This window comes from Bombyx mori, chromosome 26, assembly GCF_030269925.1.
Source record: "Bombyx mori chromosome 26, ASM3026992v2".
Classification (NCBI taxonomy): domain Eukaryota; kingdom Metazoa; phylum Arthropoda; class Insecta; order Lepidoptera; family Bombycidae; genus Bombyx; species Bombyx mori.
Genome location: NC_085132.1, coordinates 4,573,717 through 4,598,988, shown reverse-complemented (window position 1 = coordinate 4,598,988; position 25,272 = coordinate 4,573,717). Strand labels below are relative to the sequence as shown.

Below are 25,272 nucleotides of genomic sequence, written 5' to 3'. Positions count from 1 at the left end.
AGAGGAGGAAATTTCCAATAAAAAAGTCCCAACTCCCGGAATTCTATCTCTATTATTTATAAAAAAAATATAACGCTGAAAATAGCGCTCCGCGAGGTCGCTACGGCATAGGCGCGCAGTCTAAAAAGCCGGTATATCACCTAAAATATTTTTTTTATAGTATTAAATAACAATTTAAAAATTTGAATAATTTATGGTGTAATCTAAACACTTGAAGGAAAAAAACCTCGGTGAAAAAAAAATTTTACATCGATTTTTCAAAAATTTACACCATTGTTAATTAACTAACTTTTTTCCAATCTCTGTTTTTATAAATTACGGTATAAAAGTTACAATAATTCATCTATAAATTTTTCCCTTCGTGGAGCTCTTATCATTTAAGTACTTAATAAAGTTAAGCAAAAAAAAATTTTTAATCTTTATTATTTTGATAATTATAATTTTTTTTAATTAACAAAAAATTTAATTTCTAAAAAATGTTATGAAAAAATTTTTTTTTTCGTGTTATCTTAATATTGCTGTTTTTGCATCTACCATAGGTTTTAATTAACATTTAAAAAAAAATTTTTACGCTATTTGTTAAGAAATTGTTTATAAATAAATAGACTATTTTGGGATTAAAAAAAAAAAAGAATTACCGTCTTATTCTATAGGTGACATAAAGATTTAGAAAAAAAAAAATTCTTAAATAAATGTTTTAATTGTTTAAAATCGTTTTTTTCATATTTCAATTGTTTAAATAATTAGTTAAGAAATTATTTTTTTCTTAAAAATCATCATTGACTCTTTTCAGCGGATTAACAAAGAAATACATTTTTTTATAAATAATTTCATTGTTTATTAACTTAACAATTTGTTATAAAAAATTAATATTAATCGTTATATTTTTTTTCGAAAACTACAAAAAATTATAAAAACAACCATACATAACAAAATAAAGAAAAAAAAATTTTGTATTTTTTACAGCATTTTTAGATATTATATGATAATGAAATTACAGCCGTTACATAATTTGTCAAGTTATAAATTGTTATAACTTTTAAACTATAAGAGATACGGTAAAGGACACTCAGGTCATTTTTATAAAGGATTTATTTATCTTTAAAATAAATTCAAAATCGATCCTGTAACTATTGTTTATCAGTTATAAGCATTTGTTTATAAAAAATTATGATTTCTTTGATATTTTTTGAAATTTCATGATTAAAGATTAAAACAAATTTTTTGCTTAACTTTATTAAGTACTTAAATGATAAGAGCTCCACGAAGGGAAAAATTTATAGATGAATTATTGTAACTTTTATACCGTAATTTATAAAAACAGAGATTGGAAAAAAGTTAGTTAATTAACAATGGTGTAAATTTTTGAAAAATCGATGTAAAGTTTTTTTTTCACCGAGGTTTTTTTCCTTCAAGTGTTTAGATTACACCATAATTTATTCAAATTTTTAAATTGTTATTTAATACTATAAAAAAAATATTTTAGGTGATATACCGGCTTTTTAGACTGCGCGCCTATGCCGTAGCGACCTCGCGGAGCGCTATTTTCAGCGTTATTTTTTTTTTATAAATAATAGAGATAGAATTCCGGGAGTTGGGACTTTTTTATTGGAAATTTCCTCCTCTTTCAGGATCTTTTTTCAAAATTCCTTAAATATCATTATTTTAGAAATTATTAAGGAAAAACCAAATTCCTTTTTTTAAAATCTTATTTTGTTTATAACAATCGCAATTTTTTATGTGCTAATAAGCCCTTAAAAAACATTTTTGTAGACATCATTCCGCATCCAATGAGCTATCGTACATATTTTTAGGAGCTTTATGTCTATTTAACACGTTTTTGAACTTGTTGACTAGACTAATGTATAAGATTAGAATCTTCTTTTTCTCCACCTTATCCCACTATGTGGGGTAGGCACAGCTAATTTTTCTCTTCCATTCTCTTCTATCAGCCGTCATCTCAACACTCACTCCTCTCTCTCTCATATCGTCATTCACACACTCCATCCATGTCTTCTTCGGTCGACCTCTTCCCCTTTCTTTGTATAAGATTAGAATATTAAAAAAAAAAAATTGAGATAAGTGACATCATTCCTTCTGGACACAAAAATATTTGCTTTCTCTAGATCGAGTACGGATGACTCCATGCCGTCGGGTGATACCAATCTTCAATCTCAGTACAGGAAAGGTGATTTCCTGTACATCCAACCTGAGAAGGGCAATAAAGACTTCAATATTGTTCAAGTAGAAAGACTTTGGACTAACAGCGATGGTATAACTATGCTGTATTGCAACATGTACTTTAGGTAAGGATTTGTAAACGTTAATAATAATATACTTATAACCATTATGAATGTACAAGGTAAAAACGATCATAATAATAGTGTACTAAAATAAAAATTACTTTAATTTGAAGAATGGGTATGTGCCTATTTAAAAAAAAAGGAAAATTCATAAAGTTGCTTTTGAATGCACGGAAAGAAATAAAACATTTTGCACTGTTCAAACTGCTACAACTAACGCACTATTGTTTTGACTTATAATAAATCTTACAAGAATGTTTACAAACTAAACGATTATTGATTTCCTTCAGTCCTATTAATATTTTTGCTGCAAAATTAAACTATTTTTTAACTGTGCAGACCTCAAGAGACATTCCACATCAGAACCCGAAAGTTCCTCCAACAAGAAGTGTTCAAAACGGATGTGTACAAACCTGTGCCCCTGGACCGCGTCGTGGGACCTTGCTACGTTATGAACGTGAAGGAATATTTCAAGTTTAGACCTGAAGGTGATCCTCTTGTGAACCAACATCTGATTTCGTAGTTCATTAATATGCACAATACTTCACAACACAATGGCCCGTCTGTAATGAAAACAAGTCTCACAAATATCTAATCTTTATTTTTTATTTTGTATAGGCTACGCTGACAAAGACGTCTACGTCTGCGAGAGTCGGTACAGCACGAAGCACAGGTGGTTCAAAAAGATCAGAGCCTGGGAGGGCTCCGAGAAAGAAGTGTCGATTGTTCCCAGAGAGGTAACCTGAATTCTGAATTCGTTTGATTTTATTTATTGGAGTATTTACCTGTGTTAGTTTTAATGAATTGAAATGCGTCTATAGGTGGCGCTAGAGCCGCAGCGGACCGTCTCCGTGTTCCGCGAGCGCGTCGAGAAGCACAAAGACGAGCTGGCCGAGCTAGAAGTACTCGAGAACGTGCAAGAAAAGGAGAGGCCGGTGTGTTTTTTTATATATATATTTTTATTGCTTGGATGGGTGGACGAGCTCACAGTCCACCTGGTGTTAAGTGGTTACTGGAGCCCGTAGACATGTACAACGTAAATGCGCCACCCACCTTGAGATGTAAGTTCTAAGGTCTCAGTATAGTTACAACGGCTGCCCCAGCCTTCAAACCCAAACGCATTACTGCTTCACGGCAGAAATAGGCAGGATGGTGGCGCCTACCCGTGCGAACTCACAAGAGGTCCAGTACCAGTAAAAATCAGAGTTCCGACGACATCGTGATCGTGTTGTTACCTCTCTGGAATCGTGCCGTGTTTCGTTTTGCTACCAAACTAATGACCGTCTCCGACATACACGTATATCAAGGCAACATCAAAAACATTAATTTCTATGATTTATGTGTTTTTTTTCATTCAAATTTCAAACACACTTATCATGAATTGCAATATCTCTTAACTTTAATCGGTAGTTTTCCAATTACAGCACAAGAGCGCATTATGCGGCATAATGCTCAACGTTGAATGTTCCAACTACAGCAACGCTTCGCACAATCGAGCACTCTCAAAAGTACTGCTCTCGCGTGATACTCGCAATCGATATCGACTCAGTGACAGAAAATTGACAAGTGTTTTTTCTTTAAGTTGGCATTGATCGTAATTTTGTTTATATTATCGTTAGTAATATTATTTAATGTTGAAAAAAATTGTAAGGCTTTCGTTTCGTCGTAGTTTCTTAGAAATAATCAATGTTAATTAAAACTGTGCTAACTTAGCGCACTCTGCTGATGCATTTGTAAACTAATTCACGTTCCAATTAAGCTTCAGCATAATTCGGCATTGTGCGTCACTGAGTCGCATTATGCTCTGTAATTGGAAAACTACCAGTACCTACACTTGTATACTCAACTCACGCAGATAAGACCGCGTTACCGTGTAGTTGAATAACAACACTAACAACTTCGCTCGCTTCCAGGACGTGGTGATGTACAACCCGCTGGGCACGGACGACGAGAACACGTACTACGAGCAGTACAACACGGTGTGCTCGGGCGTCATCAAGACCGGCGACTACGTGTACGTGGTCACGGACGGCGGGAAGCAGATGATAGCGCAGGTCGACACCATCTGGGAGACCGGCGAGTACGTTACTTACCTCCTGCTTTTTACCTTTTTTTTTTTGTTGGCATAGGGCGGTGGTACCTACCCGCGCGGATTCCTAAGAGGTCCTACCACCAGTAATTACGCAAATTATAATTTTGCGAGTTTTTGATTTTTATTATCCGATGTTATTCCTTCACCGTGGAAGTCAATTGTGAACATTTGTTGAGTACGTATTTCATTAGAGAAATTGGTGCCCGCCTGAGAGATTCGAACACCGGTGCATCGCTCAACACAAATGTATCGGACGTCTTATCCGTTAGGCCACGACGACTTAAAACGACCCATGCTGATAGCCTTGAGACGTTATTTCAGCTTCACGCTAACGTGTGTAGGTGAGCTCACGGCTCAAACCGAAGTGTTGCTAACACTGACCCTAGCAAGAGCAGTGCTTCGCAGAATCTACCACCGGATCGGAAACGCGACCCACTGAGAAGATCCGGCGAGAAACTCAGTGGGCTGTCCTCCTGCTAGTAACTTCTAGCTGCCTGCTAGTTTTAGGCTCAGCCTAGGAGACCGCAGTGCTTTACGACCCACTGAGCACATATATATGAGAATGCTTATTTAAAACTGCACCGCTATTGTTACGTAAAACGGATAACGTAGTGATTATCAATTTTTTTTCCTACCTAAGCTGATGGTCTTGAGAGACCATATCAGCGTCGCCGGGCGGGTAGGTGAGCTCACGGAGCTCAAACCTGACGTGATTCTCAACCTTTTTTTTTCCATTGCAAACTTAACGATTTCAACATTTGACGATACCCATAAGTGTCGCTCCACCAGTGTTTGGGAACTACTGAGATAACCTATTACATAAGTAATCAAAACATAAAAAATACTTACTGTTGTATACTGATTTCTTGCTAAAGGCGATTACATATTATACTTCCACTCTTTCGGATTTCTTAAATACTTATCTATACAAATGAAATATTAAGTTTCTTTGACTCTTTTCGAATCATTTATTTTGTCATTCAATTAGTAGACATAGAGTAACTATTTCCTTTCCTTTTCAAGTGTTTAAAGTCAATATTACATTTATTATGTTTTGTTTCCAGTAACAAGTGCTATTTCCGTGGACCGTTCTTGATCTTCCCGGCGGAGGTGTTGAATATCATCAATAAGGTTTGCTATATTCTTACTTTCTGTGCACTGTTGATATAGCTAAAATTTCATACAGACATGTGCTTGGTTTTATTTAAGTGTCGACAGATGATATATTTTTATAGCTTTGTTTTCTATGGATGTAGTGTATTTATAATTCGTGAACATTACAGCCTAAACTTTTAGATTTATTTTAACAAATGAGATGCCATTAGATTCATCTCAGCTATGGGTATTATTATATCTGGTATAATTTTTCAATAGGGCTATAAACAATTTTTATTAGTACTATACTATATAACATGTAATGCATAAATAATTACAAGTATTTATAAATAAAAGAAATTATTAATTAAAATCAAAATAACTATTTTAAAAATAGGTACTAACTGAAAAACTGGAAAACAAGTTAAACTATATTATTAAGAAATGTAATACAGGCGAGTTTAAGCGAATATATAATACATATTATATATGTACGTAATCAGAACATTTCCAATTAAACACTTGGGGTTCCAACGATTTTAATGCAGACATTTTTTTTTTTTAATTATTTATTTAATTTTACTAGTATGTTTGTAAAGCGATTTAAATTGTAATTTATTTATTATTATATTTTTACAGCCTTTCTACAAACAAGAGGTACTTCTGACAACAATCCACGATACTAGCCCTCTTGTGGGCATCGTTGGGAAGTGTTCGGTTTTGGACTACGACGATTATCTCAAATGTAAGTGTTTTCACTTTGACTTGATACTTGGTATTCAATCGTTAATATAGATATTATAACGAGAAATCCCTACATCCCACGCCAGTCCTATCTGTTGAAATAATTACTTCTGAAGACTTACTGTCTGGTATTCATATTCATACCAAGCAAGTGAATGAAAATTCTTAATTTATCTCAGAGATTTTACACTGAAATTCTGTAGTCTTAAAGTAAATTGGTTTTTCAATGTAAGCATAAAAATGAGACCGAATCTGAAAATGAAATATTTTTACAAGATGACGTAAAATATCTTGTGTTAATTTTTACCATTACTCATCAGTGTAACCAAAGTAATATTTGTATTAAATAATTATACAATTTTGAACTTTATTGCCTAGCAGTAGAAATAGTCAGGACGGTGGTACCTATACGTGCGGACTTACAACAGGAGCTACCACCAACAGTAAATATTTTTTTGCGACCGCCCTATTGTGAAGTGGTGCTGGACATCACACAGCGACAACTCCGTACACCGTTCTCGTCGAACTCTTCGAAGGGTTCGTTGCGTAAACTAACCCATAGACACAGCCCATTGAGTTTCTCGCCGGATCTTCTCAGTGGGTCGCGTTTCCGATCCGGTGATAGATTCTGTGAAGCACTGCTCTTGCTAGGGCCAGTGTTAGCAACACTTCCGGTTTGAGCCCCGAGAGCTCACCTACACGCTAGGGTAACGCTGATATAACCTCTCAAAAGGACAATGCCCAAAAGTGACAAAACTATTTGTACTTGAAAAACTATGCCTTATTTTTTAATGTTGTTTAGTTTATGTATCAACATTTCTTTCACCCTGGCATTGTTTTACAAAAAAATAAATTACTTATTTGATAACATTCCAAAACTGAGTGCCATAGTTTTTAAATTCGCCAATAGACAAAGGGCAAATTAGTCCATACGGCCTTATAGTAAACCTACATGCTGACAAACGAAAGAGTTGTCTGTGACTTGAACAACAAATTAAAAAAAATAGCTAATGCAAAAAATAGCAAACGCCCATAGAAAATGGGCATTGTCCTTTAAAAGTTAATCAACTAATCTTTGTTCTACTTTCCTTTGTATTTTTTTAGCTGCGTTATCTATATAGCGAAATTATCCGAATTACTGGATAAAACAACGAGGTGTTTGGGTAGCAAGCACTAATCGCGATTGACTGTCGGACAGGTCGGCCCACGGAGATATCGGAAGGCGACGTGTACGTGTGCGAGAGCATCTACGACGAGTCGAACCGCGTCGCGCGCAAGCTCAAGTCCGGCCTGCGCAAGTTCGAGCACACCAAGGACGTCACCGTAGACGAGGTACGCGCCGCCCGTTGCCATGGAAACGTTTTTATAAGAAAAACTAGTTTTTTTTTTTTTAGACCAGTGGACAGATAGTAGCATAGACATCTACAACGTAAATGCCGACACACACTTTGAGATGTGAGTTCTAAAATTTCAGTATAGTTACAACGGCTGTCCCGCCCTTCAAACCGAAACGCATTACTGCTTCACGGCAGAAATAGGCGGGGTGGTGGTACCTACCCGTGCGGACTCACAAGAGGTCCTACCGCCAGAAATAGCTAATCTACTACACATACAGCCGAGGGTAGGCAGGAATGGCGCAGAGTAATCCAGGAGAAAGTTGTTAGAGGAGGCCACGACCCTCAGCATTGAGGATTATCGACGCAAGGAAGACGAGCTGGCCAGGCAACGTTGTTTTGCCATATACATTATTTCTGGGATTTTTTTTTTGGGTGGATCCTTAACGTTTAGCGGTACGAAAAATAGATGTTGACAGATTCTCACTCAGAACTTATCGTTTCCCTTAGATATACTTCTTCCCAAAACCGTTGGGTCCACCGGCCCTGGCGTCCACGCACGACGTGCAGTCGGCGTCCACCGCCTTCGCCCAGAAACCGCAACATCAAACCATGCACATGGATCCTACGGTGAGTTACAGTTACTGTGTTTTTATGGATGGAAGTGTAGCTGTTAGCCCAAAGAATCTTCCAAGGTTGCTAACAGCTGCCAAGGGCACCCAGATGAGGCCTCGCAGTTTTAGTTCAACTGCTACCACCGGCTTGGGATCGCGTTGTCCACTGCTGCCCACTCACACACTAGAGACGTATCATGTAGTGCTCGTTTTAGATTAACGTTAATTAAACATATGGCCAATGGAAACTAAAAAAAATTTTATACTTACTGTATTAATAATAGATATTGACTGTATATCGACGCTTGAAAGGTAAACGTGACTAAGCGACAATGCGTGGACTTTACAGTAGACTAATTTAAAGTTGAAATACCTGAAAAAAATCTATTTTAACGAATCTAGCTGTAGGATTGAAATGATTTTAATAGACCTTTGAAGTCGTCCTGGCCTAAGGGATAAGACGTCCGGTGCATTTGTGCTGAGCGATGCACCGGTGTTCGAATCCCTGGCGGGTACCAATTTTTCTAATGAATTATGTACTCAACAAATGTTCACGATTAACATCGACGAACATCGTGTAATAAAATTGAAACCCGCAAAATTATAATTTGCGTAATTACTGATAGTAGGACCTCTTGTGAGTCCGCGCGGGTAGGTACCACTGCCTAGGTACCCTGCCTATTTCTGCCGTGAAGCAGTAATGCGTTTCGGTTTGAAGGGTGGAGCAGCCGTTGTAACTATACTGAGATCTTAGAACTTATATCTCAAGGTGGGTGGCACATTTACGTTGTAGATGTCCATGGGCTCCAGTAAACACTTAACAGCAGGTGGGCTGTGAGCTAGTCCGACAATCTAAGCAATAAAAAAAAGACCTAGAAATATATATTTTTTGCGCATCGAATATGGTTATGACCTATCATTTATGTATAAAACAGTTATTGTCGCTTAGTCACGTTTGCCTTTCAAGCGTCGATATGTATATAGTTACTACGGTATGGGAGCAAGTGTACGGAAACAGTAATGTAACGAATGTTTATGCTAAGGACTGCAAGCCACAGTTCACGAACCTAATCAACACGACGATCGGAAGTCAGGACGTCGAAATGATTCTAGAGAATTCGTTGGACGACTCGTCTTTGGCCTCGCCGGCGACACCTCTGTCAACAGGTAACCTTATTTTTTTATTAAAGTGCGACACAAGTGGTCTATTAAATTATAAAAAAAAAATTATACCATACGTTTGAGAGTTAATAGAACAGCTAGTATTAAGGCTGACTTTCTAAAATCTAAGGTTTAATATCTAAGGTTTAATAAGAAAGGTTGTTTAATAACGGAAAAAAAAATTGGTTACCCTAATTGGTGGTACCGCAGGTATGGCAATATTCTCTAATAGTGTTTTTTTATGTATCATTTTAGACGTTGTGTTTCAAGATTTTCACTTAAAATCATGTATCTATGATTTTTAGTTGAAATAATATAGATTTACTTTTTTTAAGGCGTTACGTACGTTTTTCAAAAATAAATCACTGACTTCAGCACGTCCCATTTGAACACTTACTTGCACACGCGTCAAGGACCGTAGACAATATTATGATTTTATTACTACGACCAAATTTTACTGGTGGCAGGACGTCTTGTGAGTCCGCATGGGTAGGTACCACCACCCCGCTTATTTCTGCCGTGAAGCAGTAATGCGCTTCGGTTTGAAGGATGGGGCAGCCGTTGTAACTATACTGAGACCCTAATAACTAACATCTTAAGATAGGTGGCTATGGGCTCCGGTAACCACTTAACATCAGGTGGGCTGTGAGCGCGTCCACACATCTAAGCAATAAAAAAAATTCAATTTAGCACAGTTCGTCTTTTTTTTTTATTACATACATCAAAACGTTTCTCTCTATTGACAGGTGGCAATAGCAACCCTTACAACCCGTCCCTGAGCGTAACGCCCAGTCAGGAACGGATCGCAAGCCAGACCGCGACCCCGGTCACCGGGAAGAAGAAGAAGGAACAGAAGCAAAAGATCGTCACCGGCTACATACTGTACTCCAGCGAGGTGCGGAAGGCGGTCATAGCCAACAACCCGGAGGCTACATTCGGTGAGACAAGCATTTAACACTGTCCTGGAAATATTCGAATCGAAAAAGGTTTTATTTTAATTCGAGTATTTGATTAAAAGAGACTTGGCACATCACTATGTGAATGAACGTCTCCAAGCATTTTAATATGTCATGACTTTTTGGCGGGAACGCGAGGAGTGAAGTTGTGTGATTCGTTTTATTTTATCTGTTTAGTGTTTCTTCGGGTTTAAATGTGTAATAACGGTGGTTTATTAACCGGTTAACTGTGAAAGTGCTCAAATGTGGGAAAATGAAACAAAGCCGCTGAATGTAACTTCTCGGGGTTCTCCCAAAAAGCCCACTGAAAAAGTCTCAGTAAATTACCACCATTTTACTGAGATTATATTATTTCATCCCATATCATCTCATCTCATTACATTTCATGCCATGTTTCATATTAATCAAGTTCATTTCATTTCATATCATTGTTCTATTAAAAAAGTTTTCATTAAAATTAAAATAAGAATTGACCTAAAGGTCTTAGTTACCAGGTCATAAAACCCATTAAAAAATATAATAATACATGAGGTTATGTTTAGGCTAAATTGTATAACCCTACATGGTTGGAATAGGCAAGATGACGATACTAGACTTGCCCGTGTGAGTTTATAATACGTCCTGCCTAGGCGGCCTCAGTATGTTCGTATAATACTAATTAGTCGCCTTATGATAACACACGGGCTGGTGCTATACCTCACCCACTGCTAAATTATATTATTTACTTAAAACGTATATTGTTAAATTAATTTAATATTGGCTCTTGATTTGTTTTATTTTTAAACAACTTTTTTGTTGACTTGATCCTTGTGTAGTTGATACATTAGGACTACGCATACAATTTTAGTGATTCCGCATAATTAATGAGCAAAATTAATAAAAATATACAGGATTTTTCATTCGTGCTTGATTCGGAGGAACTGTTCTATTTTTGATTTCGCGTGTGACAAATAATTGTAAACGTTAAAGATTGTTTGTTTGTTTGTTACGATTTTACGTTTCGAGTTGTTAACCAATATGAAATTTAGTTATATACTTCAAGTCTTGTCATGGTCATTTAGAAAGAAAAAAAACTAATCTAGACGGTTAATTTTCTTTTCTAAATTAGCGCGAACTAATTAATGTATGCCGCATTTAAAATTTAGTAGATAGCATTGTATATTAAAAACAATTTTTCGTTACGTAGTTTTGAAAAAAAAAAACGATTAATAATATGAACCGTGACATAATTTCTCTCGTTAATTTTTTACGCTCCCCCGAACCGGACCGCAGAAAGAGAAGGCACGAGAAAGATTATGTCGCGCAACCCTAACACGAAGGTACGTCTGGGCTAAGGCTCGCTTTGAATGATTCCGCCAGGCGACATATCGCGCATCGTGGGCAACGAGTGGCGCTCGCTGCCCGCCGCCACCAAGCAGAGCTGGGAGGAGCGAGCCGCGCGCTGCAACGAGGAGACCGCCGCCAGGCTCGCCGACGAGATGCGCGAGTTGGCGCAACACGTTAGTGCCCAAACAACCGCCAAACAGCGACCCAAATACCTTTTGCATCGTCCTCTAACGACAAGAAATGCCATTCTACAATCATATCTATTTCGAAGTGAAACTTCTTTAGGATCGTTGCGATTTCAAACTCGATGAAACGAAAAAATAAGTCCATAGAGACACAAACACATAAATGTATAGGATTCAGCCGGCGAGAGAATGAGATAGAACACATTAGATGTTGTCGGTCTCCTCTTTTTGCGACTCTTCGTAGTATCCCCACTATCGTCTACTAAACATTGTCCATATGTATGCTCCTGTGTAGTGGGATAGTCAGTCACACACTTTTTTTCCTACCTATTCTAGAAACCTCGAGGAGTTATTCTAGATTCACAGTGGGCTATGTCTATGGGTTAATTTACTCATCGAGCCCTTCGTTGCAAGCGACGGGTTCGGCGAGGACGGTGACCCGTACTTGAAGTATCTAAAAGCACCGTTACTGGATCGGGAGGATCCGTAATGACGTGCTTAGGGCGACGTCGACTGTTTACCATTCGGTCCACAGGATCGGGTATGATCATATCAATGATGACGAATCTCGATGACTATAACATTGGCCCCGAATCGGCGGTACTGAGTAAACACAACCCTGTTGAAACTGGAAAGGCACCCGGGCTACAAGTGATCCATGTCTTAAAAAAAAAACAAAAAAAAACCGTGCACGTGAATGAAGTGAAACTTCTTTTTTGATGTGTAGTAATGTGGTTTTCATCCTTAAATCAGATTGCTCTTGTAATAGAGAAGGCTGTGTATAAAAGATACGTCATCTTCAACACTTATATTATATATATTTTAAATTATAGATAGAAAAATAAATATATATATTTTTAAATACTTCATTAAAATATTGGACGCTACTCGTTGTAACAGGAATACTATGCGCTTGCGCTCGAGTGACACGCATTCACTCTCGCTCTGTCTCTTTCTATTCCATGGCAGAGTTAAACGTTTAACGCAACCTTGTTGGAAGTCACATTAGAAGTTTCACTTAAAAAAAAAAGTAAGCACACTCCCGGAACGTGCATGATTCTTATAACAGACAGACCACTGTAGAGGTTTTCAAGCTCGCACCTTAACACTTGATTGTCAAAGAAGAACCAGTCATAAAATGGTCAGCGTTATGCAATATACTTTAATGAAAACATAGACATTAATTTAGTGAATGTATTAATATTTTTAGACAACAATGGAGATGACGTACGAATGCGCCTGGGACACGTGCGACTGTCAGTTCGAGGACCTGACCGACTGCATGGAGCACTGCATCGGCGACGGAGGAAACAGTAAATATCTTTACATTTTACACATTTCATTTGGAAGCTTTGAAAAGTGCTTAGGCTTAAAAAAAAACACTTCTAAGAAATTCGAGTAGATTCTTCTCGAAATATCATGTCTATTCATTACAGTCATTCCGTCAAGTAAATTAAGGGATTTTAAAATTAATAGGAAGTAATTTAGACTTTGATCTCCCATCACAAGGCGAAACAAATGATATAATTTTTGAAGTTATACTTCTACACATATACAAAATTATTTCATATAATTCATACTAAATATTATTAAATTATTAACGTTAAATATTTATTATTAATCATTGAATATTTAAAAAAAAAAAGAAATAATTTTAATAAAAATGAAGTATAACTTCTTACATAAGCACACGCACCCTTTTTTTTTTGTTTGTTTCTATGCTACTCACTCTGTTTGTATTGTATGTCTTAAATTCAGTATTAAAAGTTTATTTTATTCTCTGACTCAACTTGCGTTCTCGTATGGGAGCTAGATAGACTTTTGCTAATGTGTTTTTTGTTCGTACTTTAAAACGCTGCCAGTGATCGGAACGTATCTAGAACCGAAAAGACCTAAACTAGAGCGTAAGTATCAAGTTGAAATCGTTGGAACGGTGATACTCAACTACACAACTCTAAAAATGTGCAGCTAAATTTTATAAATGAGTCGTCTATTATCAAAGGTGGCAATCTGTGCATTTGGACAAAAAAATGTTATTGATATGTCAATACAGATTGATTTGAATATAATCGTCTCCTTCAAAGAATACGGTTCAAAATCTGCATTAAATAAAGGTTAATAGTTAACCTGTTATTTATCTAAGATGTCGTTCGGAAGAGTTTTGTGACTACCAATGGAATACAAAGTCAATAATTCGTTTTTCTGATTTACCAATAATTGTCCAAAAGTCACATTGCCGGCTTTGATAATAGTCGACTCAAATTTGCTTAGAAAAAATTAGTTTTTATTTTATTACGAGCAAAGTTTAGATTAATTAATAGTACCTAATCAGAATAACGTCGTTGTCAAACCAAAATCTGCTATGTGTAAAAACTCTATTTTGAATTAACGAGTAAAAAAAACATTTTCGTATGAAATTTTTATATGAAGGTGAATTTTTATGAACTCTATCAAATGAAAGCTATAGATGAAGTATTAAAGCTATAGACACATAACAGTTTTTCTTATACGGTAGACAGGGCTGTGAACTATACGAAAAGTGCACATAGCAGATTTTGGCTTACAACGACGATATGTTAAAATTTTAAATAGTACAATATATAATAACAAAATCCTTTTTTTGTGTCGATCAAAACAACTTCAACGTAATTTATTTAAAGTTTAAAGTAATTTGTAACATACGGGACTGCATTGAAAACATTCGACAAATATTCGACGATTAACGTGCAAACGAAAACAGTAGTATTTATTACGTATGAAGTCGTCGAAATTTGTCGATGATTCGGTGCGGCCCCGGGGCCCGAGTGCGGCGTTGTTAATGAACGTCCACAATGTGGTCCGCCGGGAACATGCGTGAACGCAGCGGGGCACATCCAGCAACACTACCGCGGCTCGTTCAGCGAGTACCCCTGTCTGTGGCGGAACTGCGCGCGCGTGCGCAAGGGGCAGGCGCCCTTCCCCAACCTGCCGCGCCTGCTGCGACACGTGCGCGACCTGCACGTCAACAAGGGCAACGGACGACTCATGGCCGTGCATGAACGCTCCAGGTACGCACGCACGCACACACGCACGAGCACGCGCGCGCGCACACAAACAAACAAACACACACACACACATGCACTCACACACATGCACACACACACGCACATATATCGAGAGGCGAAAGTCTATTTAGTTAAAGCAACATTTCGCTTCATCATCAGCCTGTATCTCTCCACTGCTCGGTGTGAGCCTCTCCCATAGTCTGCAACTAAATTTTTATTATGATATTTTAAACTTTAAATGGCTCCCCTGTGAAGTTGCTAAAAGGTCGCTTAAAGCACCTTTCTAGCTTTTCACCCCTCGATATATACCACCGCAATGTCCGGCCTTAGATTTAGCTTCACGTTCTTAACGCAGCGTTTGCGTGATCGCGTCCACAAACTTCAGAAGCTTTTGATCATCCAAAATTTTTATCTTTGATTCATTATTTATCATGTTATTATTATTATTATGATTTTATACAGTGAACCCGCAATGTACCGAGAAGTTGTCAGTCTCGTAGAACATTTTCGTTCAAGCTGGCGCAATATGTTTTGATGAAGATGAATAAATAAACCGGACCTCACGGACAAGCTGTTACACAAACAAAATCAGTTTTCACTTTCGATTTTTGAACAGATTTTCAATTTTTTTTTACTATAACACATTTGGGAACATTTTTTTTTAATGAACCTTACAATAAAAACTGTAAGTAACAAAGCAAGTAAAACGAAAGTATATCTTAGATGCCAGTGATTACGGTCGAACTTCGATGACAAAGCAAATATGTACCGCTTACAAAAAAAAACTTATAATAAATTAATAATTTTTTGATTTAGGAATTTCATGCTGTCATCGAAGAAGCCGCGGCCGGCGGTGCGGAGCGGCGTCATGTCCCCCGGAGGTACAAATAGCAGTAGTAATAGCCAAGGTTCGCATGCTGACGTACTAACAAACGGGACCGGCGCTCCACGCACACTAACCGAACAGTGTGCTTAGTGCGAGCTTTTTAACGTTCTCGATAGCGTAAAAGTTAACTCAGATTTGTATGGAGCTAGAACAGCGCCCCTAGCGGCAAACATAGGCAAACTGGTGGTAGGACCTCTTGTGAGTCCGCGCGTGTAGGTACCACCACCTTGCCTATTTCTGCCGTGAAGCAGTAATTTCGGTTCGAATGGCGGGGCAGCCGTTGTAACTATACTTGAGACCTTACAACTGATATCTCAAGGTGGGTGGCGTATTTACGTCGTAGATGTCTATGGGCTCCAGTAACCACTTAACATCAGGTGGGCTGTGAACTCGTCCACCTATATAAGCAATAAAAAAACAACGTTCCTACGTCGAAAACGTTAAAAAACTCGCACTAAGCACACAGTAAACAACTATTAGACCAGGGCTGTCCAAACTACATACCTTTGCGGGCTAATGAAATTTAATACAAAAGCTGGAGGCGCACAAAAAATTTTTTCAAAAACCAAATGCTTTCCGGGAATTCCCCCAATAATAGTAAAATATAGCTTAACTTTTAAATGATGTCATAAGAATAGAATGTTACAAGAATAAAGATAAATGATACCAAATGTTGATTATAATGTTTTGACAAAGAATAATACTCTCCAAACTATTTATATCGAAAACTACTTTCTGATTAAAGCGTGCGTCCCGGTCCTTTGTCCGGACAGCCCTGTATTAGAAGATGAACTAAACGTATATAGCGCATACTAACAAACACTTCTATTTCTCTTCATGTACCATTAAATCGAAAACAATAAATAGTTATAATTAAAACTACTTTTACCTACCTCGCCTTTTTACTATCATTAAATCTTTTCCGACGTTTAGTATGCTTTACAATTTTCATGGTTTCACCGGCTGAATAATATGATATCTATATATTAATAAGTGAAGCAAAAACTTTGTATCCCTTTTTACGAAAATTGCGCGGACGGAGGAGTATGAAATTTTCCACACTTATAGAGAATATAGAGAAGAAATGCACAATGCTAATATTTTTTTTAAATAATGCATAAAAGATACATTAAATCAATAAAGAAAACATTACACACACTACATACCATGTATTTGACGCACACACGCATGCATACTATTTATTGTCAAACTTTTGTTTTTCACGTCTGTGGTCAAATTGAGAATAGATTAAATATTGTTTGTCTTTATTAATATTTTTTATAGAGTAGCGTTGGCGAAATTTGTGGTTATAGAAGTATAAAATACAATCATAATAGTGTACAAACTTACAATTCCAATTAATTATAGTCGAATTTCGACTACTGCGGAACCTCTAATGACAATAATAAAGGCGAGATTAAACCGTAAAATTAGTTTTAATTAGTTGTATGACCCTCGAACGAAGAAAATAGAATAAATAGATATTATATACATATATATAGATAGAAAATATATAGTGTACCCGAAAATGACTTCAATTTGTAGCACCAGTGTAAGTAAAGAGCGCCCGAACCAAAAACGATAAGTCACATTTTGATTTCTTCATCCACTTAATTTTGAATATCTACAAAAAACTGTTGAATTCGTTTTGAAAACTTCGAGACACTAATCCGAACTAAAATAGATAAATAATAAAAACCATAAACATGTAAATTACTTGACCAAGTTGTGTTGCTAGCACAAAAAAATTGGTGGACTGCATTCGTATCTAAATTATTGTATAAATATAATATGAATATTGTATTGTAATTTCCAAAAAATTAACGAGCATTATCATCGGTTTTTGTTCCGACGCTTCTCAATGAGGTCAACTCAAAGCTTTTATTAACTATTTTTCCTGTCATAACCTAAAAAAAATACTTTATAATCCGTGCTAAAATGTACCGCCTTTTCTTTTGGTTTACTAATTTTTTGTTGTTGCTTTCTTTTGTGTTTCAAATAGCTTAATGTTATGTTGTCACATAGTCTTAGAGGACTAGTCATAATCATTTTAAGTTTTTTTTTTATGTCTGCATTAAAAACTATAGTCATAATGATTTAAGTTTTTTTTTATGGCTGAATAGAAAAGCAGAGGGTGATCGACTTACACAAGGGACTTAATGGCATTTATTAAATTATTTATAAGAGCTTTTGAGTTTGTTGAGCATGTTATGGTGGTGGCGGTTTGTTTATTTTGTTTTATAAAAATAAGGGGGTTGTCTATGGTTACGGGGTAGGTCGATTATTAAGTTATTTTTTTAAATTTATTTTTATTGCTTAGGTGGGTAGAGGTGCTCATGGTCTACCTAATGTTAAGTGGTTACCGGAGCCCATAGACATCAACAACGTAAATACCGCCACCCAATTTAAGACACGAGTTCTAGATCCCAGTTCTATAGTACAACGGCTGCCCCACCCTTCAAACCGGAACGCATTATTGCTTCGCGGCCTAACTAAGCAGGGCGGTGTTAGCTACTTGTTCAGGCTCAAAAGACCATCTACCATTATATTTTGTCAGAATACAGTACAACAGCCACTCTTTTTAGTTTGCCGAAGCAGATAATTTACTTAACTGGTGGTAGGACGTCTTATAAATCCGCACGGGTAGGTACCACCGCCCTGCCTATTTCTGCCATGAAGCAGTAATGCGTTTCGGTTTGAAGGGTGGGAGCAGCCGTTGTAACTATACTTGAGACCTTAGAACTTATATTTCGAGGTGGGTGGCGCATTTACTTTGTAGATGTCTATGGGCTCCAGTAACCACTTAACACCAGGTAGGTTGTGAGTTCGTCCACCCATCTAAGCAAAACATAAAATTAAATAAAAAAAGTTCAATGTTTAAGGATATTAAATAGTTTAATTTATTCATCAAAGTTTTGTAACTCATTAAAGATGTTAAAAAAGGGCTAGCCCTAGCGAAAAACACTTAACGCCTTAAGCGACCCGATTCACCCAACGCTTGGGTGAAGAGGGACAAATGAGTTTGTAACTTTATATGATTATTCTTTAAGAAACTATATCTTCTTAATGTGCTATAAATGAAAATTTAAACTACCGGAACCATTATGATCTCTATAGTTTTTTATTATTATAACTACAAAAAAAAAAAAACGATACAAATCAATGTCGAACTTAAAAAGTGTCCCGATTCCTCCCATTTTACGACATAGCCGCAATGTAGAGCAAAGGCAGCTCCAGCTATTTCTCGTGTGTTGTACCACAGCTCGACGATATTAGCACGTGTCTAATACGGGGTGGTGTATGTTCCAGCGTCTCTATCAGGGATGTCCCCTATGGCGAGGAACACCCCGTCCCCCGGCGCGGGGGAGGGCACGTCCACGACGATCCCCACGGCGCCGCCCGTCCGCGCCGGCCTCGACCCCCTCTTCGTTACGGCGCCGCCCAGAGCGCAGCGCGTCACGCACTCCGAAGCCTACATCAGGTATTGACTACGACCCGATCAAATAAGTTATTTTAAAGTATAAGTGATATTGCAAGACCAGCACTGTTACGCTGTTTACTGGTGGTAGGACCTCTTGTGAGTCCGGACGGGTAGGTACCACCGCTTTGCCTATTTCTGCCGTGAAGCAGAAGCAGTAATGCGTTTCGGTTTGAAGGGTGGGGCAGCCGTTGTAACTATACTGGACCTTAGAACTTATGTCTCAAGGTGGGTGGCGCATTTACGTTGTAGATGTCCAGTAACCACTTAACACCAGGTGGGCTGCGAGCTCGTCCACCCATCTAAGCAAATAAAAAAAAAGGCCTAATCCGCTCAGGAATTTTCTAAGACGTTGAAAAGTGACATGGTATAGCCGTGAAGGGGGGAAGTTCACTTCAGAGCGGGAAGGTTTGTGGCGAAATAAATTATCTGGAAACCACCACAATAGATGAAAGATGACAAAAACTGATGCCTGAAACATCGACTAGAGAATCGTAATGGATAACTCTGTCCCGTCAAGGACAACCCTGGAAGGCGTCAGCGCGGTCTACGGACCCATATCTATATTTCCATTCCATTAAATTTTTATTATTTGGCGACGAAAATTGCAAAAAAAAGTAAAACAAAAAAACAAAGCATCGTTATTGTTCGCACTCTTGAAACACGTTGTATCCGTTTTCATTTGCACATTACTCAGGTACATCGAAGGCTTGCATTCAGAGCAGAAATATATAACACCATGGGAAAAATCTCTTACTCCGATGCCGGCGAACCCCGACCCGGCTCAGTTCAATATGCAGAAGATACCCGGACATTGGATCACGGACGAAGCCATCAACGGATATTTGACACATGACAAAAATCTCGCCGAAGCGGACATACAGAAGATGGACCAAAATCAAAAGGTTCTGAAAGGATTGTGCTCGTTGAGAGATTTCATGATGAAAGACGCCTTGTGTCTCTACAAGAATCTTCAGATAAATGGTTTTTAACGTTTAGTTAAAGGTTTAATGACCTGCTTTTTTTTTAATTCAAATATAATCGACAAATTTATAATACAAGTGACTTTTATTTATGTTTTTTTACTTAAATATGTTAAATGTCTATAATCAAACAATTACACTACAAACAAAGTGTGGACTTTTGGACTTTATGAACTTTTAAGTGTTCTGGCTTCATTACGGTTGAGACTAGTGAAGCAAGCCCTTTAAATTTCCTATTAAACCATTTCTTTCACTAACATCCTGTACGTTTTTACCAGTAAGAACCCAAGTGTTATTGGATCTAAGGTGAGCGAAACTGGGACCTTCACATCGGGCTGTTTTTGCATATTCACTTTTTCCTATAGTTTCAGTAACAACATATTACCAGATAAAACAAAAAAGAAGAAAATATTAATGATAAAAGAAATTAAAACTAATCGTTTGGCTTAAATTTAATTTTTTAAATATAAATATGTATCAAACATATTACATGGCGTGAATATAATATTCCATTGAAAAGAAACATTACATGCTTTCAACTTCTGCCTTCATCAGATCGATGAGATAACCAAACTTGATACCTTCAAATAGTAAAATCTGCAACAAAAGATTCGAATTTAGACAAAAATCGGGTTTTATTAAAACTGTATTTCCATTTCAATAATATTCAACTGCCTTTAACCTTTTGGGAGTTTATAATTTAAGTGTAGAATATGTTTATATGCAAATAGATGAGTCATATTGAATACTGACATCCATCTTAAGACATCTTACATTATTATTAAAATATTAATAACTTCGAGTATAAATTATCTTAACTATTGCATGTGCTATTTATTAGGCCAGAACGTATTGTAAATAATCTACAAAATATCCAGCATTATTGAAATTTACCTTTCGACAAGGAGTAAGTGCTCCTCCTTCATAATCCCATTGTGATAAGTCAGCTTGGTCGGTTACATCTACATCAAAACTAGCAATTGCTTCGCTTACTAAAGACTTCTCTTCTTGATTTGCAAAAAGCACTTCTGATGACTCTATTTCAGATAAGTAATAAAGTATATGAGTAAATAAAAGTAAAAAGTGAAATACAGTAAATTCTCATTATTATCATCTCATTTAAAGTTGGGGTATATGTTCCGTAAATATTGCGCGAATAGAGAAACTGTGAATATGGAAAAGCACGTTTACAAAGAATATTCAGTTGGATGCCTACATATTGGAATCCTTTTTATCCATGTGTATGTACTGATATACCGATTAGTTCTATGAACAAAAACATCATTAGCTGCGAACATAGTAAATCAGTCGCATTGTTTTAATCCGTGAATAGTAAAAACGGGAAGCGCCAGTAAGGAGCTTTTACTGTAGTTAAAATGTGTAGTTTCAATACCAAAAAATTAATATAAACAAGAAAGAGAAAAATATGTTTTGAGCTGTGTGGATTTAGCTATGAGTTAGTCCACCGAACTAAGCAATAAAAAAAAATTTGTTGCTAGTCTTGAGTGCTAAAATGAAAAATCTAACCAACCTCCAGTAGTGTAAGTTTTACTGATCCAAATAAGGTATTTAAAGTTGTATAGCATATTTTTCCTATGAGCTTTCTCAAGTTCAGTCTGTAGTGATGCAAATAATGGTACGCTAATCGCTGCAGGAATGTTTAGTATTCTGGAAAAGAAAATAATTATTTTTAAAAGTAGCAAAAAAACTAAACATTTCTACTTTAAAAGTCCCAATTATAATTTTCTCCATTTCTCCAGAAGTTCTGGAGACAATAAGATATTCACACAAATAAAACATAAGTATTTTATACATATATATCTGTATACAGCCAGTTAAGCTAGTGGGTTGCCCAGTGTAGGTAGTTAGGCATTAGAATAAATCATACTATATACAACTTACTTATATCATGGGACATGAGGATAGTCTTAATTGTAATGGCTTTCAAAACTAAAAAACATGGGACACTTCATAGTTACAGTCACTTGAGTGAATCAAAAGTTTTGGGAATTAAATATCTTACCTTATCTTATACCTTTAAACGAGCAATTCTTGTATATATATAATCTGAATCTCGGAAACGGCTACAACGATTTTCATAAAATTTAGTATACAGGGGATTTCGGGGGCGATAAATCGATCTAGCTACGATTTATTTTCAGAAAATGTTTTTTTATTCGTGTTTTCAATAATCAACTTTATGACTATTCCCCACATCTATTGGCAGATAATCAAACTTATTTTTCTTAATTGAGGGCAACTAACCGCTTTAAATACACAACAAGATGGCATTATAAAAAAAAAAAAAGAGCAAAGCTCGGTCATCATCTAGTCTATAGAAAAAAAACAATGAAATTCTGAATACTCCAAAATTTTTACCTTTCATTAATAACTAGGCCAGTATGCTGAGAATCATCAGCCAGAATATATTTAATTAATTCTTTGGTTCTGGGATCTGCATTCTCCTGAGATAGTTTTGTAAGCAATTCTCTGATCTGTGCCACACTGGGTTCATTCTGAAATAGTCAGTGAACTATATTAATTAGATAGAACACTACATATAGAGAAGAATATTTACATATCAAAAGAATAGAAGTACACTACATAAGGAAAGGCTATTTGGTTTAAATGACATTTTTCAACTTTACAGGAGAGCCATTTAGAGATTAAACTTTGGAAAAAAATATATATAAATGTCACATATTAAGCAAATTGTCGCTTAAACCAAATAGCATTTTACCTCTCAATGTTTTTTTTCCCATGTTAGTTTTTTATTCATTGGTATTTTAGTTGAAACATATTGATAGTTTGGGAACTCAACAAAAATTTGTTTAATTGATTTCAAATTAACTTTTATTAAGGAGTAAATATCACTTTTTAAAGTTAGTTGAAATGTTTAATATAAAAACATTGTATTAATCTTACTTTTCTTTTAGTAATATTCACTACTGTAGTTACTCCAAAAACTCCATCACTACCATCGTCCTCATCATCGTCATCCTCTTGACCATCATCCAAACATTGCTTCACAACACTGCCTATGTAATTTTGTGCTGACAAAAAAAAGTAGTGTAAAATTATAAATTGTATGATCCAATTGATTATTCACTATTTTTAAAAACAATTCAAACTTTATAGCCAGTACAATTAAAATTTTACAAGCAATTTTTTTTCTTGGTTAGAATTGAATAGGTACAGAGTTTTCTGGTAATTTGACAAGCTCTGTATTAAGTCACAAAAGTCTTACATATAATAATTTGGGCTAGCCCTCCAAGGTCAACATTTGATTTCAGAAACAGTTGCCTCAGTAGCTGCTTAATACCGTGGAAGTCACTATCTTCTGGGTTACGTCCTTCGAAATCAGCCTGTAGCTCCTGAAAATAGCAAAAGAATATCTCGATGCCTCCAATGAACACTACTCTAACTCAAAATTTTGAAATTTTCGTTTTTCACGCAAATCGCTTCACTATTTTAAAAGTATTACATATTCATTATTAATGGGGTTCGAAGCAAGAGTAAATCAACTAGTTACACAAGAAAAAACCATAAAATCTTTATTATTGCAGATATATTTATCAACTTTTTTCGTTTAAACTCTCCTCTTGTAAACCTACGAATTTGGAGTTATAGTAGTGTTCATTGGAGGCATCGATCTTAATTTAATTTTCAGTAATTTTGAATTTCACAATTTGGTTTGGAAAAAGGGTGGGGAAAAGCATTTGTCACTGGAAACCGCTTTGCTGTTACATGCTGCAGTAAAATACGCCATATGCTTTAATATAGTGATTACATGATTTGAGTTTATTTGTAAGTTTACTGGGCATCTGCAAGAAAGTATTTGTGTACTAATCTCATTTATTTTCATTAAGTTTATTTATCCATTTTACATAATCTAGTTGATTGTATTTAATTACACGATTAATTGAAACAAAGAGCCATGTGTTTTGTAGGTTATGGTTTTGCTTACTTTTTCACCGACATAGTTGCCGTCTGAATCAAAATCAGAATCTTTTTCGCTGCCTGAATCTTGTTCCTTTTCGCTTTCGCTGTTTGTGTCAATTTCCTTGTTCTTTTTATTAGGCATTTTAGCAAAATAAACAAACGAGGAGGTTATTAAAGAAATATTATACAAGTTGAAAATGAAATGAGATTAATGCACTTTTATTCACTTATTTTTAATGAAAGGTTTTGTTAGCTGTATGACAGTAGTAGTTCTATTGATCCAACTGGAAAGGCAAAAGTATTATGCCATACAGCTTATTCTTTTATTATAATATAATATATCTTTTTTATGAAAAATAAGTAGTGAAATTAAATGAAATGGAATGAAATATAATATCAGTAAAACGGTGCCTAGCCATTTACTGAAAATTTTCCAGAGGACTTTTTGGAGGACCCAGAGAAGTTACGTCCAGCGGCTTTGTTCTATTTTCCCAAATTTGTGCACTTTCACAGATAACTAAACAATTCATCATAAACCACTGTTATCACACATTTAAACTTGAAGAAACACTAAATAGGTAGGTATACAGGTCGCTGGGTGACATTAAGTGTATTAAGCTTTGTGATTTAACGAGAGCGGTCGGGCGGCCTAGGAAAGCGATCTGAGATCCATTAATCATTGGATAGATTTTTTGACCAAAAATATCGAAACGCAAACGCAATATAAACTGTTATTTACGTTTTTAGGCGTTGTTTTCATTTAAAATAAACAAAACTACATTTAGTTAAATTAATAAAAGAAAATATTGTTGTTCGAGCAAATTTTATATATATATTAATGAATAACCAAATTATTAAACCACCTTACTAAGTGACGGGGTAAGTTGGCGGGGGTACAGGGAGACCCAGTGAAACGGTATTCGCCGCTGTCCACCGATCAGTAGGGGACCTGAACCCGGGTGTTGAAGGATATAGAAATGCTCAGATGAGAGAAACTAACCTTTTATTAATATTATTTATTAAAGACACTACTGTTTTTACTGTTATACATTTTCGTGAGACCATAGTGTTTTTATGCTACCTACTCTTCTAACCACTGACATTAAAAAAATACTAGTGTTGTGCTACA

General features: G+C 36.1%; 2 protein-coding genes across 8 annotated transcripts in view; one reads left to right on the top strand and one right to left on the bottom strand.

Moving 5' to 3' along the window:
* LOC101739097 (protein polybromo-1) overlaps positions 1-20,279 on the top strand; it is a 32,388-nt gene extending 12,109 nt beyond the window's left edge. Inside the window, exons 17-34 of one of the 7 annotated variants that reach the window (XM_038020593.2) lie at positions 2,127-2,306; positions 2,643-2,791; positions 2,922-3,040; positions 3,125-3,238; positions 4,217-4,383; positions 5,460-5,526; positions 6,130-6,235; positions 7,433-7,566; positions 8,079-8,198; positions 9,226-9,349; positions 10,090-10,281; positions 11,659-11,798; positions 13,021-13,123; positions 13,673-13,714; positions 14,674-14,857; positions 15,671-15,735; positions 19,050-19,221; positions 19,916-20,279. In XM_038020593.2, coding sequence (XP_037876521.1) covers positions 2,127-2,306; positions 2,643-2,791; positions 2,922-3,040; positions 3,125-3,238; positions 4,217-4,383; positions 5,460-5,526; positions 6,130-6,235; positions 7,433-7,566; positions 8,079-8,198; positions 9,226-9,349; positions 10,090-10,281; positions 11,659-11,798; positions 13,021-13,123; positions 13,673-13,714; positions 14,674-14,857; positions 15,671-15,735; positions 19,050-19,221; positions 19,916-20,210 — 2,473 coding nt within the window. In that variant the 3' untranslated portion in view covers positions 20,211-20,279. Of the gene's footprint in view, positions 1-2,126; positions 2,307-2,642; positions 2,792-2,921; positions 3,041-3,124; positions 3,239-4,216; positions 4,384-5,459; positions 5,527-6,129; positions 6,236-7,432; positions 7,567-8,078; positions 8,199-9,225; positions 9,350-10,089; positions 10,282-11,658; positions 11,799-13,020; positions 13,125-13,672; positions 13,715-14,656; positions 14,858-15,670; positions 15,763-19,049; positions 19,222-19,915 lie in introns of all 7 variants that reach the window. The other 6 variants (XM_038020591.2, XM_062676313.1, XM_038020595.2 and 3 more) reach the window with 6 other exon arrangements.
* Positions 20,280-20,641: 362 nt separating this feature from the next.
* On the bottom strand, positions 20,642-24,746 carry LOC101738953 (protein BCCIP homolog). The gene is made up of 7 exons (XM_038020596.2): positions 24,169-24,746; positions 23,449-23,575; positions 23,127-23,254; positions 22,581-22,717; positions 21,733-21,869; positions 21,096-21,238; positions 20,642-20,798 (listed from the first exon to the last, which is right to left on the bottom strand). The coding sequence occupies exons 1-7, from the start codon at positions 24,283-24,285 to the stop codon at positions 20,727-20,729; spliced, it is 861 nt and encodes a 286-aa protein (XP_037876524.1). The 5' UTR covers positions 24,286-24,746; the 3' UTR covers positions 20,642-20,726.
* Between the last annotated feature and the right edge of the window lie 526 nt (positions 24,747-25,272).

Excerpts from the sequence above, each read along its gene's own strand:
- LOC101738953 (XM_038020596.2), bottom strand. The coding sequence starts at position 24,285 with ATGCCTAATAAAAAGAACAAGGAAATTGACACAAACAGCGAAAGCGAA. Across the intron at positions 23,576-24,168 it reads GCAACTATGTCGGTGAAAAA|GAGCTACAGGCTGATTTCGA; the intron begins GTAAGCAAAACC and ends TGCTATTTTCAG. Across the intron at positions 23,255-23,448 it reads GCTAGCCCAAATTATTATAT|CACAAAATTACATAGGCAGT; the intron begins GTAAGACTTTTG and ends TTTTTTTGTCAG.